General features: G+C 34.1%; 1 protein-coding gene across 2 annotated transcripts; it reads left to right on the top strand.

The window, feature by feature from the left end:
* Positions 1-1,349: 1,349 nt before the first annotated feature.
* On the top strand, positions 1,350-5,735 carry LOC148606673 (uncharacterized). 2 transcript variants are annotated; one of them, XM_088545375.1, is made up of 3 exons: positions 1,350-1,493; positions 1,739-2,031; positions 4,399-5,735. In XM_088545375.1, the coding sequence occupies exons 2-3, from the start codon at positions 1,739-1,741 to the stop codon at positions 4,556-4,558; spliced, it is 453 nt and encodes a 150-aa protein (XP_088401501.1). In that variant the 5' UTR covers positions 1,350-1,493; the 3' UTR covers positions 4,559-5,735. The 2 variants fall into 2 exon arrangements, with proteins under 2 accessions (XP_088401501.1, XP_088401500.1); XM_088545374.1 differs by lacking the exon at positions 1,350-1,493 and having other exon boundaries at positions 1,609-2,031.
* Positions 5,736-15,534: the final 9,799 nt, after the last annotated feature.

Here is a 15,534-nt window from a genome sequence, read left to right as displayed (position 1 = left end):
GATGTTAAACTGTCTAATTTGCGATGCAAATTTTTGGTCGTTCACTCCGCGGGACTCGAACTCGTACTGCTGTGACATCTATGGCAACACCGCCTGCACAAAGTCCAGCGCCCTAGACCACTCGGCCAGCTAGGCTATATAAAAATATAGCTTTCGCTGGCCGGGTCATTCCTCCTCGTAGGATTAATCTGGGGCTGTAACTTAGTGCACGATGTATGGTAGTACGGGACAGTTCATTTAGATGTTAATATGTAGGATAGAGGATCAAATTAATGATGCATGTCACAACAAATCAATATTATACAAACGTCTCAGAATGTGACGACTCTATTTGCTACACTGCTCCATCGGATCAAATTGATACAGGGAAGATATATAAACGTATAGAAAGGTCTGAAAAATTCCCAACGATGTTAAACTGTCAAATTTGCGATGCAAATTTTTGGTCGTTTCCTCCGCGGGACTCGAACTCGTACTGCTGGAACTTAGTACACGATGTATGGTAGTACGGGACAGTTCATTTAGATGTTAATATGTAGGATAGAGGATCAAATTAATGGTGCATGTCACAACAAATCAATATTATACAAACGTCTCAGAATGTGACGACTCTATTTGCTACACTGCTCCATCGGATCAAATTGATACAGGGAAGATATATAAACGTATAGAAAAGTCTGAAAAATTCCCAACGATGTTAAACTGTCAAATTTGCGATGCAAATTTTTGGTCGTTTCCTCCGCGGGACTCGAACTCGTACTGCTGGAACTTAGTACACGATGTATGGTAGTACGGGACAGTTCATTTAGATGTTAATATGTAGGATAGAGGATCAAATTAATGGTGCATGTCACAACAAATCAATATTATACAAACGTCTCAGAATGTGACGACTCTATTTGCTACACTGCTCCATCGGATCAAATTGATACAGGGAAGATATATAAACGTATAGAAAGGTCTGAAAAATTCCCAACGATGTTAAACTGTCAAATTTGCGATGCAAATTTTTGGTCGTTTCCTCCGCGGGACTCGAACTCGTACTGCTGTGACATCTATGGCAACACCGCCTGCACAAAGTCCAGTAGTACGAGTTCGAGTCCCGCGGAGGGAACGACCAAAAATTTGCATCGCAAATTTGACAGTTTAACATCGTTGGGAATTTTTCATATATATATATATTTTATATATATATATAAATTCTTTCTTTAAACAGGCCCTAATAAAAGTATATGAAGCGTGAATCTAGTTTCTTTTTCGTATTTATTAGGAGTCTATCTTTAAAGTCACTGTTAACCTACGTATACAGGTAAACAATGCCCAAATAAAGTATTAATACATTCCATTTGGATATCAGGTTTTACACAACAAAAAACAATTATACATCCAAATATGACCATGTTGATGGGAAACAATAAATTATGTTAATGTACCTAACACGAGTTAAGGGAGTTAAAGACAGCATTATATATCCAAATTTGGCAATTTGAATTGTAAGTAACCGTTAAGTAAAATAGGATAAATTTAGAGATTACACAAATTTATACCAAGCAAACATGTTTATATATTTTTGATTCATGATAAATAATTAAATACATTAGGAAATCTATTATATGAGCTTTTATGGCATTATTGTTGCAATTATTTTTGATTTTGATGTCATTTCCTATCCCCATTCGACCCAAATAAAAGCGTCAGCGGCTTGTTCTTTCTTTCCAATACACTTCAACCGTTCAAGATGGCTATGTCAGGGGTAACCGTTAGCGATGATATCGTTTCAAAAGTCAACGAAATGAAAGTAAAACACACAATTAGCTGTCTGATGCTCAAAATAGACATGGAGAAGACTAAGGAAATAGTTATCGAAAAAGAATGGCCAAAAGGAGAGCTTACATTCGATGCACTGATTAAGGAAATCCCGAGGAATGAGCCTAGATACATTTATTACTATTACGACTACGTGAAGACTGCAGATCAAGAGAGGAGCCAACAGTTTTCAACAAAAAACTCAAAGATAGTATTTATTCATTGGTGAGTGAAAAAATTAACTCTACAAATTAAAAAACATTCTTTCTTTGTGGTCACATGGACATACCGGAAGATGTCGAATGTAAATATACTTCCCTGTCTGGTTAAAAGTTTTATAAAATAACATTTCTGTTGCTTACATACCAATAATGTGCACAAGTCACCCATCTACATGTACTTAACAAGTAAATTTTAATTATGAAGCATTGCTCACCATTAATTTGATCCTTTTTTGTGGAGTTGTCTTCCTTCCTAAGGCATTGTTATCACAATCAGTTACAAGTTTCACTGGTATTGCTAAATGATAATTTATAAAAATATTGAGATAGATCTTTATTCTCAAAATGTCTGTCACATCAATTAGGTCCAACTGAATATATAGTTTGAGGAAGTTGTTTTTTAGACTTGTTGTTCTGTTGTACATGTATATCTTCTCAAGTTCATATTTGTAAAATATACATGAAACATTAAGTTATTAGTAGGTTTCTTTTATTGTATATTTTATTTATTTGTTGGCTTGATGACTGAATAATGGTTTGAAAGCGGTGAAATGTCTGCAATACTGTCAACACAAATTTTAGCTTATCCACACTCCACAGTGAAGTCACAGTTTAAATATTTTCTGTAATTAACTGTCATAAATACTAAGGTATATTTAATGGTTTTAGCAGTTATATAGCATTTCTGTAAAGGACAGAAAAGCATATAGATAACTTTTGAAATGGAGCCATTTTATCCCGGCTTTACTTTGGTGGAGTCACAATGGAGAACATGAGTGACTCCACTGTGAAGAGTGGAGAAATTGAAACTTTTCTTGATTGTAGTGTACCTGCAGGCAACTGCTTCTGTGAGCTAGCACTTTAAAAAATCTGGTAAATTGACATTTACAAATCAGGGTGTGTTCATTTGTCCTGAAATGCATCAAATCACTGTCATAGGGCGCAAAACCACAATCATTCACTTTTCGGATAAAATTTTGGTATGTAAAATTCCACATTTTACAAAATACCGGATGCAGACATTATTAAGCAATTTTTAATAAGAAACCGACATCGGGTATGAATGATTTCTCTGTAACGGGAGAGTATGATTTGACTCCTAAAATTATACTCCGCCACCGAGGATCGAACCCTAAACCGCTCGGTGACAAGCCAGCGACAAACCGATTCGGCTAAAGAATTAATCCTTTAGCCAAGTCAATTAACTGGCTATTTAAATCTCACTACCTACTTCAACGCAGGTAGACCGTCCTGCCACATCCCCCACCTTAAGAGTCTTCGTACTACGAAAGATTCTAATACTAGCTCATTAGCTATCCAAACCCCGTGGTTTGTTTTTTATTTGGGCACCAAATATAACGGGAGAGCATGATTTGACTCCTAAAATTATACTCCGCCACCAAGGATCGAACCTGGACCGCTCGTTGACAAGCCAACGACCAACCGATTCGGCTAAAGAATTAATCCTTTAGCCAAGTCAATTAACTTGCTATTTGTATCTCACTACCTACTACAACGCAGGTAGGCCGCCCTGCTACATCTGTATTATTAGAACTGGTTGCTGATAAAATTTACCTAGGGATGCTACCTTTCAGCTCCAATGATAACCAGTTAAAACTCTGGCCACAACTTTTGTTGTGAATATTTTTTTACAATTTCGCCAGCTGGGCTACTAAAACAGAAAAAAATGGTCACCCAGGTACATTTCTGGTCCCCCTTGGCGTGTGTAGGACCGTTAATCTTTCCCCTGCTATGACATCTTGTAAATACAGTGTATAAAGGAATAATCACAGACACCGCATTCTTAATTGGTGTACTTTCTAAATTTTCATTAATTTGTACGGCACTGTTTGGTTTCAAAAGGAAAAAAAAATATTGATCACAACAGCCAAAACTTAACTAATAGGTGATTGCACATGTCTATTAAAGATATGGGATTTTTTACATGTGAGTTGAGTTCAACACTGTACAAGAACAGCTTATCAGAAAGACTGAAAAGTCAAAAAAAATCTTTTCGGTGAAATAAATCTCAGACATTCAATAGGAAAATGTGTAGCTACCTTTTTCTTCTACAAAAAAACATTGGATTTCATAGACAATCAGTCATCTTTTCCCACAATTGTGATGTTACTTTGCTATATTACAAACTGCTTGTGACGTCACTATTGCCTCTGTTACAAGAATCTGTAACTTCCATTAGCATCCTGTATGTCTGGTTAATTTAGAGTACAGCTGTGGTCATCAGTTGTCTTTTATAGAAAGCACACAAGTAAAAGTAATCTTGATAAGATTCCTGTGTTTCCATGTGGCCTTATCATACAATGTATTTCACCACTGTACTTCACTAATAACTCGAATTTTTACATTGCAGGAGCCCTGACAGTACAAGTATAAAGCCAAAAATGTTGTACGCATCCAGCAAAGATGCCATGAAGAAAGCTGTACAAAATGTACAGGTAGAAATTCAAGCAAATGACTTAAATGAACTGACCAGCTCAGAAATAGAAAGTAAATTATTAAAGAATGCATAGTTTTGACTGCTTGTATGAAACAATGTAAAATAAACATAGCTCTCTTTTTTAATAAATAAATGTTTACTGGTTGAAAATAAACATGCATATGGAATTTGGTGCGCTAGATGACTGTTGCCTTTGAAAAAGGATTTTCATCTTGTGATGAGTAATTATAGTGCTATTTGTGATTTCTTGTGTCTATTTTCTTTTATCTCACAAGTTGTGCTTGATGAATTCTCTTCACTTTTATAAAGTTCAAATTTCATTCAATGCATTTTTGCATATAAGAGGATATTTCAACTTAGAACAGACTGTGGCGAAACAAATCAACACGAGTGTTGTGGGCTGAACTTGTTCTTGAAATATAAACAGTTAAATGTTAAAATTAATATTTTGTGTGTTAGCTGAACATAGTTATCACCAAGGTCAATGTAAAAAATGGTACAAATATACTTAGAATTTGGCAGTGTCAGATGTTCATATTTGTTTTTATATGTTGTATTTTTTATTTCCACATTCTAGGAGTATATGTAACAGTTGTGTACCTCATAATTGAAATTCAAAAGTTCAACCCTTAAGTTTTTACTTACCATTTAATAAGACATTTATTTACAAGCTATTTGAAAATGACAGGACTGTTTTTATTTGTTGACTCGTCCATTTATTTTCATATTCTCTACACTTGTACCAGCAACATGTTGATGACTACTTGTTTGTGTAATTTAAGGCAACCATGGAAACAGTCATTACTATCTCTGTTGATGATTGACCGTTTCATTTTTTCTATTTCTTATTTTTCGCACATTTTCTAATCATTCGTGGTTACTATTAAATGAACAGTTTGATAACCTCGTCCCGGTGCTGAAGGTATGGTAGAAAGCTGTTTTTATTTCTTGTTAATTCCATTTATACATTTATGATCAATCATTGTGTTGAATAAGAAAAGAAAAATCGGTGATGTTTAAAGTAAAATATTTTGAACAAAATGTAGATTGCTGTGTACGTTCAGATTTAGATTACCAAAGATGTAAAGTCTTTTTAGATTAAATAGATAAATGATAGGCTCTACAACTTGTCACATTGTAACGGATGTTACAGAATGATACAGAAAATGAACTGTCAAAACAACATGTAATCTGTATTAACAATAATGGGTCAATTATTCAATCAATAAAATTTGTTTTTGTTTGATAAATATTTTTTTTTGGTTGTTGTTCGAAGAAAGTGGTTAAAAAGGGGGGATTTCTTGCACAAAACCGATTTAGGAACACCAAAAGGACAACATACATTAACAAATTTAAAAAAATGCACACCAGCTTACAAAATAACGAACAGGACACTGCATGTCCCACTAATAAATTCAGTGAACCTTGGTGCACTTAAAAGGCGAGCAGCTCATGCTTTTTGCTTTTTGTTTTGTCTTTCAGTTTTTGTTAACCAGTCATCTTTGGATTCTGTCATGAGTTTTAATGTTTTTCATCCTATTTAAACTGAACTGGTGCCTTACAATGTAACTGACATTATCTTTTACTAACCTAGAGAGAGTTTGGATGGACACTGTCAAGAATGCTAAGGTGTATATCATGTTTATGTTAATTACACACTCAAAGACAATTTAGTTGTGGTCGACCAATTGTTATGAAATTTTGTAACTATTTTACTAACCATTATAGGAAGGTTCCTAAATAATTAGGAGTTTGTGGCCCCTACCGTTTTAGAATAAGGGACCAAAAAGTGTAAACACAGGTGCTTTGTTAAAACCCATGTATGATGTTTGTTTTTCTTCCGATTTTGATTGTTCCTTTTTAGCCCACGTGAGTTATTGCCATCACTTAGCGTCTGTCGTCGTTAACAATTCTTCCCCAAAGAACTTGAGATAAATGATACTACAGACACTGTGAGGTCAGCCTCATATCTTGACCTACACTTAGAAATCTATGGTAAAGGAAAACTATTGACCAAACTTTACGACAAACGTGATGACTTTTCATTCAGAATTTCAACTTTCCTCTCATATGTGGCAACATACCTTCAGCATCTGTGTAGGGAGTGTTCATATCACAACTTATACGTTATGCCAGAGCTTGCCGAAGACTTTTTGTATCGCGCTAGAACTCTAACAAATAGGTCTCTTGAACAGGATTATGTTGCTACAAGATTGAAGTCATCACTACAGAAGTTTTATGGTCGTCATCATAGCAAACTGATTTATTCAACGGATCATAGTTTTCCTTTTCTCGTTTGTCTACCCCGGACTTGACTTTTCATGAGCAACTCGGCGAGTGTTTCTAGAAGGTAGCTTACCCTACCGGTGCACCCGGTCCATGCTCCCAGTTTTTAGTAGAGTCCGAGTTGTTCACTTGCTTTTGTTACTTTGTATGTATGATTTTAGTTACTTTATGTTCTTTGTTGTGTATGTCTGTTTTCCATGTCTGGTCTTTGTCCCTGAGTTACATTCTTTTGATTAACCTTGGTTCTGTTGATTACTCTTTCAGACATCTCATCTGAAACTAATGAATGGATTTGGATGAAACTTAATATGATATGATAGAGTATCCTGCACAAAATGACCGATGTTACTAAAACTAGAACATAGGGGTCACGCAGCAGTTTTTTTTTTTTTGCATATATCCCCCAAACCGTTAGGTTTAGCCTAATTCTGACATGGGGTTAAAGTGTTCATCACGATAAGTTCAATCTGCGATAGAATTCTTTTGAAAAGCTGTTGACCTATGTTGGAGTTTTTGCACTTTTTGAACGCTTTTTATTGTTGAAGATGTCATTACTTTAAAAAAATCTTCTCCGAAACTACTTTACGGAATCCAATGAAAGTTGGTATTATTGTTTTTAGGGTATCCTGAACAAAATGATCATTTGGATTTTTGATCTGCTAAAAACATGGCCGCTGTTACTAAAAACAGAACATAGGGCTAACGCAGGCACGAGACCGCAATTAATTTTCAAGTGCATTTCAATATACACATTTGAGCAGATTAAACAAATTCCACCGGCGCAAACTGAATAAAACTTCTCTGGCCTAAAGATATGTACAAATAGGATTTTATTGTGGAAAATTTTACCATCATTTTCTGAAATTAATACATATAATTCGGAGATGGGGTAAACATGACAAATGAACTGAGTTAAAAGTCCTAAATTTTAACCTTCTTCCACTGAAACAAATCACAACTTTTAGTCAGAATTGATTAATGACAAAAAAATCCCATGTAATTTTAAACTATTTTCTACCAATTAAAGGCAAAACTTCATCAAAAAAGTGTCCAGTAAAAATATGAAAAAATGTGGAAGGTACCTACTACCAAAGGGGAATTAATTGTGTTCTCATACCCGCAGCAGTTTTTTGCATATACCCCCCAAACCGTTAGGTTTAGCCTAATTCTGACATGGAGTTAAAGTGTTCACTATGATAAGATCAATCTGCGATATAATTTTGGTGAAAAGTTGCTGACACATGTTGAAGTTATTGCCCTTTTTTGATGTTTTTTTTTTTTTCTTCAAAAATCGTCCCCTTAGAATGTACTTTAGAGAATTTAATGAAAGTTGGTATTACTGTATTTTTTGCAAATAACTCAAAACCGTTGACTTTAGCAAACTTCTGATGGAGAGTAATATTGTTCACCTTCAGAAAACGGACCTTTACCGAAATTTTCAAAATGATTAGGTGCCTGTTGTAGTATTTATGGTCCCTGATTAATTCAAGTTGGCATATTTTTTAGGGTTTCCTCCACAAACTGATCATTTAAAATTTTTTCATTAGTCAAAAAGATGACCGTCGTTACTAAAAATAGAACATAGGGATGAAAATGTTTATTGGTTTTTTTTTTGGCTTTTTTTCCCTCAAGTATAGAAAAATAATGAAAATGAAAGCTACTCATAAGATAAACATGATATTCTGAGTTGATTGTCAGTATTGAAATTATTTTTTATTTCGCCATTTTACGACCATATTCACCAGTTGCTCAGATTCCAATGTTTTTTGGTTTCTTTGGGAAACTAAGTGTTTTTAAGTTAAATGGTAATGACGAAAGATCGTTCTTGGCGGCCATTTTCCCGCTATTTTTTTTTATACTTGCTTTGATTCCAACGATAATTGGTTTATTTAATAGGCATGGTCTCCTGATATGAATGGTGATGATGAAAATGTTGGATAGTCATGGTTTAACTTCATTTTATGTTCTTTTTCAACCAAATGTATACTGATCTAATGCACTCTCAGACCTGATGAAAGAACAAATCATAGGGGGACTCGTGCCCAGGTTTTTTTCCATAGGTTCTAAAACACTTTGAAGGCATTTCAAACATTTTACAGTGCCTTAGGTACTCTATTGAACTTTCAGAAATCATCAATATATGCTTTTTTTCAGCAAGTTTTTGTCAAACATGGTCACAAAGCATGACCTTTACTTACTTTGTTAATAGGGTATAGTTAGCAGGTGAGCGATTCAAACCATTCGAGAGGTTCTAGTTTATTATGTAACGTTCCCTATTTAATTTTGGTAGGAGCTTTGTATTATACCCCCACCCCACCTCGTAAACGATATATAGGGGGTTTATAGGTTTCAACCATGTCTGTCCGCCTGTCTGCAACTACTTTCTAAGCTAAAAGATACTTTGAGAAAGAAATTAGAAAAACAAATAGGACAAGATAAGGTTCTTTTCCATGTAGGGAGTTTGTAGCATTCATAAACGTTACATACATGCATCAAGTACCGGGTAGTTATTAATAGAAAATAATACAGAAATTGGTTTAATGAATATTTTGAAATGATTTTAAAATCCTTGGTATGGCTGCTAAATATGAATTTTCAGGGTACAAAAGTGTTCATGTTTTCCGTCCCGCTCCAATCAACCATCCTCACCCCTTCAGCGAATGTTCAAAATCTTTCACATTATATCACTGCACCATTAAAACAAATTATGGTTAATCTTCCACGTAACTCAATCAGGATTTAGCATAATTCAAAAAAACATGAACTAGTCCTTTAGATTCATGTTATTACAGTCACTCTGTCACAGATTTTATTATTTACATTATATCTATATATTAAAGAAATGCAGATATCGTTGTTTAGTTTATGCATTTAGAGCTGTTTATTTGTTTTACTTTAGTGCAGTACAGATATAAAAATAACATTTGTGTGCCTTAGGTACAAGTTCTAGTTTAAAACAAATTGACGAAGATACTGTTTTAAGATAAAAGTTCTATTGTGTTACTAAAATCTTTCATGTTACCACTCTTTCCTTCCTGTTATCTGTGGTTTTTGTTTTTGCTTTATTAAGATAATATACAACCTATTTTTTAAAATAAGTCAAGTTTTGACCAGTAAGGTCAGTTATAAACACATTGAGTCGGCTATACATGTATAAGTCATCAAATTTAAATGCCATAAAAAGTAACAAATGAATCTAAAAAAAAACTACAAAAAACAGAGTTTTCAGAAAGTAAATTTTGCCTCATGTTCGAAGAGATTTTCTCACTCATGATTTTCCTTCACTCTTATGGGGCTGACTTTATAGCTGATCTGATCCGAAAGAAAGAATATCCTTTAGAAAAAAACCTTTAATCGCAGTTTCCGCTATATAGATGACGTATTATTTTTAAACAATCCTAGTTTCGGGGATTTGATACATCGCATCTACCCCAAAGAACTTGAGAAAAAGGATACTACAGGTACTGGGTCATATCTTGACCTACACTTAGAAATCGATGGTAAAGGAAAACTATTGACCAAACTTTACGACAAACGTGATGACTTTTCATTCAAAATTTTCAACTTTCCTTTCATCTGTGGTAACATCCCTTCTGCACCTGCGTATGGAGTGATCATATCACAATTTATACGTTATGCCAGAGCTTGCCGAAACTACGCAGATTTTTTGTATCGCGCTAGAACTCTAAACAAATAGGCTTCTGGAACAGGATTATGTTGCTACAAGATTGAAGTCATCACTACAGAAGTTTTATGGTCGTCATCATGAACTCGTGGATCGTTATAGTGCATCCATATGCACCATGAAAACTGATTTATTCAACGGGTCATAGTTTTTCTTTCCTCGTTTGTCTTCCCCGGACTTGACTTTTTATGAGCAACTCGGCGGGTGTTTCTAGAAAAACAGAGGACACTTACCCTACCGGTGCACTTGGTCCATGCACCCAGTTTTTAGTGGAGTCCGAGTTGCTCGTTTGCTTTTGTTACTTTGTATGTATGATTTTAGTTATTTTATGTTCTTTTTTGTGTATGTCTGTTTTCCATGTGTCGTCTTTGTCCCTGGATTACATTGTTTTGATTACCACTATAACCTTGGTTCCCTTGATTACTCTCTCAGCTTCTTGTGTTTCAAGTTCAATATTCTTGTTAATTAATGTGGTAATGTAAGTGGTATCAGAAAACATCTACTTTAATCATTTTACAAAATCTATCTTGCCATAAACGCTTCTAAAAAATGTTAAGCTTTGGTAACATCAAGGAACCAAAGTCATCCCCCTTTTTTAAAGTCTGAATTGTCACCACTTTATTGTTATTTTTGAATAAAGACTACAGTTATGTAATCAGTAATGTTTGTTCTATGTTATGAGTTATTAAAATTACAGTTCAGAACATATCGATTTTCATTTTTTCGCTCCCCTAAAAATTGGACAATTTCTGATATTGAATCCTATAGATTTTCTATGAATGTCATAATTTTCAAACATGAAAAATACAATAAACTTATCGATATTGATGAATGGCGAAATATGCTACAGACAAAAACAAAACTTAAAAAATAATTAGAATATAAAATATTATTTTCATGTACCCATTGTACTTGTACATGAAAACTTCTACTTTTTGTCAGTTTATGATAACTAATATCTAAGTATGAATGCAGTGGGACTTTCTATGGCCACTATAGAACTCCTCATGACTCTGTTTATGGTATAAAAATTTCGTGAGATGTTCCGTCTATACATCCAACAACATTCTGCATTTCTGGCCAGGTTCCTGATCTTTGCTGCCATGTATTAACATCCGGCCTCGCTATAAATCCAACATATTCTTCCCAAAGACGTACCCACATCCTGCTTAGTACTGCACTAACTGTGGCGATACTAACACGAAAGTAAACTGAAAATACTGTGCAAGTTGGATATTGATGTAGCCACATTGAAATCATTAAAAGTCTATTCTCCAATATCATACATCTCCCCCAAATTTGAATGTGGCTGTTCGCGACGATATTTGTAGTAGCATTTCCCTGAACGAGTCCATTGTCTCTCCAGATAACATCCAAAACTCGTACGGTCTTGTAAACTGTCATTCACATCAATTGTTGGTCTCCATCATTGCTGGTACAGCATGCGTTTAAAGAATTATCTTAACATGTACTACATGTAACTCAAATCATAGTACATAGATTTTATGATGACACGAATATGGCCTTTATTACAAACACTTGTCTTTTCAATTAATTTGGTATAATGATCTGTCCTTAGTCTTTATCTTTATTATCCCAGCTGTACATTCGTCAAAAAAGCTAAGACTCAAACATTTGAAAATAAAGTGTAAATCCATTATTTTCATGGTCAACAATACATCATGCTCATAATAAGAATTATAATCCAAACAGGTGACGAGTCCAGAGATTTACACAAAAGAATATACTTTTCATGGGCCGAAAATACGCATAGAATTCACTTTAAAAAGGCAAAACAACGAATTGTTGAATTTCTTTATATCAAACTTAATGTATTTCTATTTGATTCTTTACTGTTACATTGTATCACAAAAATTGAGATAAGGGAGATAACCATAATTAAAAATACTTACTCTTCTGAGATTCTTTCGTTGAGTAAGAACTTTAGGTACGTATGTTAATTATCCGATTATCTCTAGTAAGTGTCGTTGTGCCGTTACATTATTTTTAGTTTGATTTTGAATGTCTGTCATCGTTCTGTCAACGCTGATTTGTGAACTTTGTTTGTCAGAGCCATAACCAGGTTGTTTGTCAGTGCATTCTAAACTTACTCAAGACTTTTTTGGTGTTATATAAAGATATCAAAAAAGAAATTAATGAAAACGAATTCTTAAGCAATTTTAAATGCGCGAGTTGTTTAATGTGGGACATTGCATATAAGAAGCAAACATTGGATTAAAAAAGTAATCATAGTTTTTAGTGTTACATAGAAATATACAATAAAGTTTGTTGATTGCCATAATGACATCATTCTTATCGGAGTGTATTTTTTTCACAAATTCGACCCAAATACATTTTCTTGAAAACATCGGCTTTTTATTCTCATCACGTTTCTATGGTAGATCCTTCCTTGTATTTTACTTTTTTATTATTATTTTTTTATTTTATTTTTTTTTATTTATTTATTTTTCAATTCAGACACCGCCTATATATAGGATATTGTGGAAATTACAAAACAAGAACAAGTATTATACAGATTATTACTGGTTTAACTTGAATTTTGAAAAACAAACACGTATATTCCATGTTTTGGTTTGTTTGTTTGTTTCTATTTGTTTCTATCTTCTTTTTTTTTTTTGCATTTTTTTTCGACTGTTCCATCATCTACATCATCTGTTCATTGACCAAGATGATTTAAATCAACGAACCAAGTTGAAAGGTTCGAAATGGCTAGATGTAGTCGAGTAAAAGTAATCTTTCGGAAAACATTGAATTGTCAAAGAATATAAAATATATACTTTCGAGAACCTTTAGGTATTTCTTTATTTTTGCAATGGTAAAGGATGTTTTCACTATATTCGACACTATATTTGATCCAGTATTCTTTCGTCTGCTCCGGAAATGACAATTTATGAGCTATTCGGGGGTTTCCAACGCTTGATTTACCGGTGGACCTGGTCCATGTTTCCTGATTTAATTGTAGTCAGTGTTGTTCATGTATTTTTTCTCCTATGTCAGTGTTTTATTTATAACATCATGGTTTTTTTTTCTGTATGTGTGTAACTTTTATTCGTCAATCTGTTATCAAGGAATTTTGTTATTTATGATAATCGTTCGAATCCTTGTTTCCTGGTTTTTCCTTTGATTGGTGCTTGATTCGATCGAATGACAGACAGTCGAATTTCGGATACAACCTGGTACAAGGCATGTACCTAGTCAGGACCATTGCGATGGTGTCTAACTTCCGGTTTAACCCTTAATATGGCTATTTATAGTACGGACGTTTCTTAGTTGATTTTTCCTTTTTACTATTCCCAAGGTTTACCTTAATTTTGTCTACTCTGGAAATGACATTTTATGAGCAACGCGGAGTTTTAGATGTTCTAGAAAAGCAGAGGACCCGCACCATACCGGTGCGCCTGATCCATGTTTAAATTGTTTACATATCCTTTTGCTTCTATGTGCATGTTTTATTGATAATATGTTGTTTTTTTTTTTTGTGAGTGTGTATTACCAACTTTTGCCTGTACCTGGTCAGAACCATTGCTCGGTTTCTAGCTTTATAGTTTTTTTTTCTTGCTATTGCTATTTATTGTACGGGCTTTCCTTTCTGATTATTCCTTGTTGGTGCTGTTTTTGGTTTTCTATTTCAATACTTTTGGTTTTGAGAACTTCTTGTATATAATTATTTTTATTTAAATCTTTCTCTTTATTTGATTTAAATACTGCTGTTGAGATTTTACTCCCTGAAACATGCGTACAGCGTACTGTAAGCCATGAAATTTTCGCGGCTGTTTCATTTTCACTGTTTTTGCGCCATGATTCGTAACTCGAAAATTAAACGGTCGCCAATATTTTCTCCGACGAACATTACAGTACAACTTGATGAAAGATCGCGAATTTAAATATCGAAAACTGTTTATCGTCAGTGTTCTTTCTGTGATAAGTTGAAATAATCACCGAGAGATTTTACCGTATTCTATGCTAAGCTCCAAAACAGCGTCTAACGTTTGAAATTCACTCTAGGCGCTGCAGCCAGCCCTCTTGCCCACGGATTTTTATAACATTTGTTCTCGGGGCCTTCATGAGCTTACTTTAAGAATCTTGCAAAGTCGGGAAAAAGTTAATTAGTTTGACGCGACGTTATCCGATTGTCATACGACGTTTTATTTAGAAAGTGTCCGGGAATTTCGAAAGGCTTGTCTGTAGCCGTTAGTAAGAGACGGAACGAACGTCTGCCGCTGCATGGCGCTTGATGCTATGCAAAGAATGCAGTTACAAGGTTTAAGGTATTTTTAAATTCGTAATACTGAAAATTTTGCTAAATTTGATATATGTTTATAACTCGGGGTCAGAAAATGCTGACTACTGGGTTTGTGAACACCCTCGGGATATTTGCTAATCATCAAATTGTTGATGAATATCATGGCAACCATTTATATTGCAAATTTCGATTTGTTTTACACTTTAAAACAACGGAAGATAATCCATGAAGACAGCGAAATCCACATGACATCGTCTTTAACGGAATTATTACCTAATAGAACATTCCCAAACAATATATTTTTTTTCGTTATCATCTTTTATGTTGCTAATCCTTTTTGAACTCTCTCTGTTTTCGGTTAAATGTTATGTCTTATTCAGAGTCGGAGAGGTTCGGTTGTTTTGTTATATTAATGTTGTATTTTTGGTTTGCTTGTTTTCGTTAACTTAGGAACCGTCTGATAATAACAAGGAATACAAATATGACGTGGTTCCAAGCTCTTAAGACCACAGCCATGATGGTGACAAGTAATAAATACATGACCAACATTCCGTGCAACTCATAGGCATCGCATAATATAAAAATATAAAGAAACTAGTCCTGTAAGAATCGAAATAAATCAAAGCAAACTCCGTGTTATTTTACAGCGGGTTGGCCATTTATGTCACTATTTATAGCAGTACAACATAAATGACCCAATCACTCGAAGTAAAACAGTGCGACATAAATTACCAGCCCGTTGTAAAACAATGATAAAATGGTGTTTTCGTAATTTATTTCTTATTCTTCCTATTAAAAACTTAAGATAAGAAAA

Source organism: Perna viridis, chromosome 9 (assembly GCF_037379345.1).
Source record: "Perna viridis isolate PV_CMFRI_1.1 ecotype Kerala chromosome 9, ASM3737934v1, whole genome shotgun sequence".
NCBI lineage: Eukaryota > Metazoa > Mollusca > Bivalvia > Mytilida > Mytilidae > Perna > Perna viridis.
The sequence above is the reverse complement of the archived record's forward strand: the minus strand, read 5'-3'. Positions and strand labels throughout refer to the sequence as shown.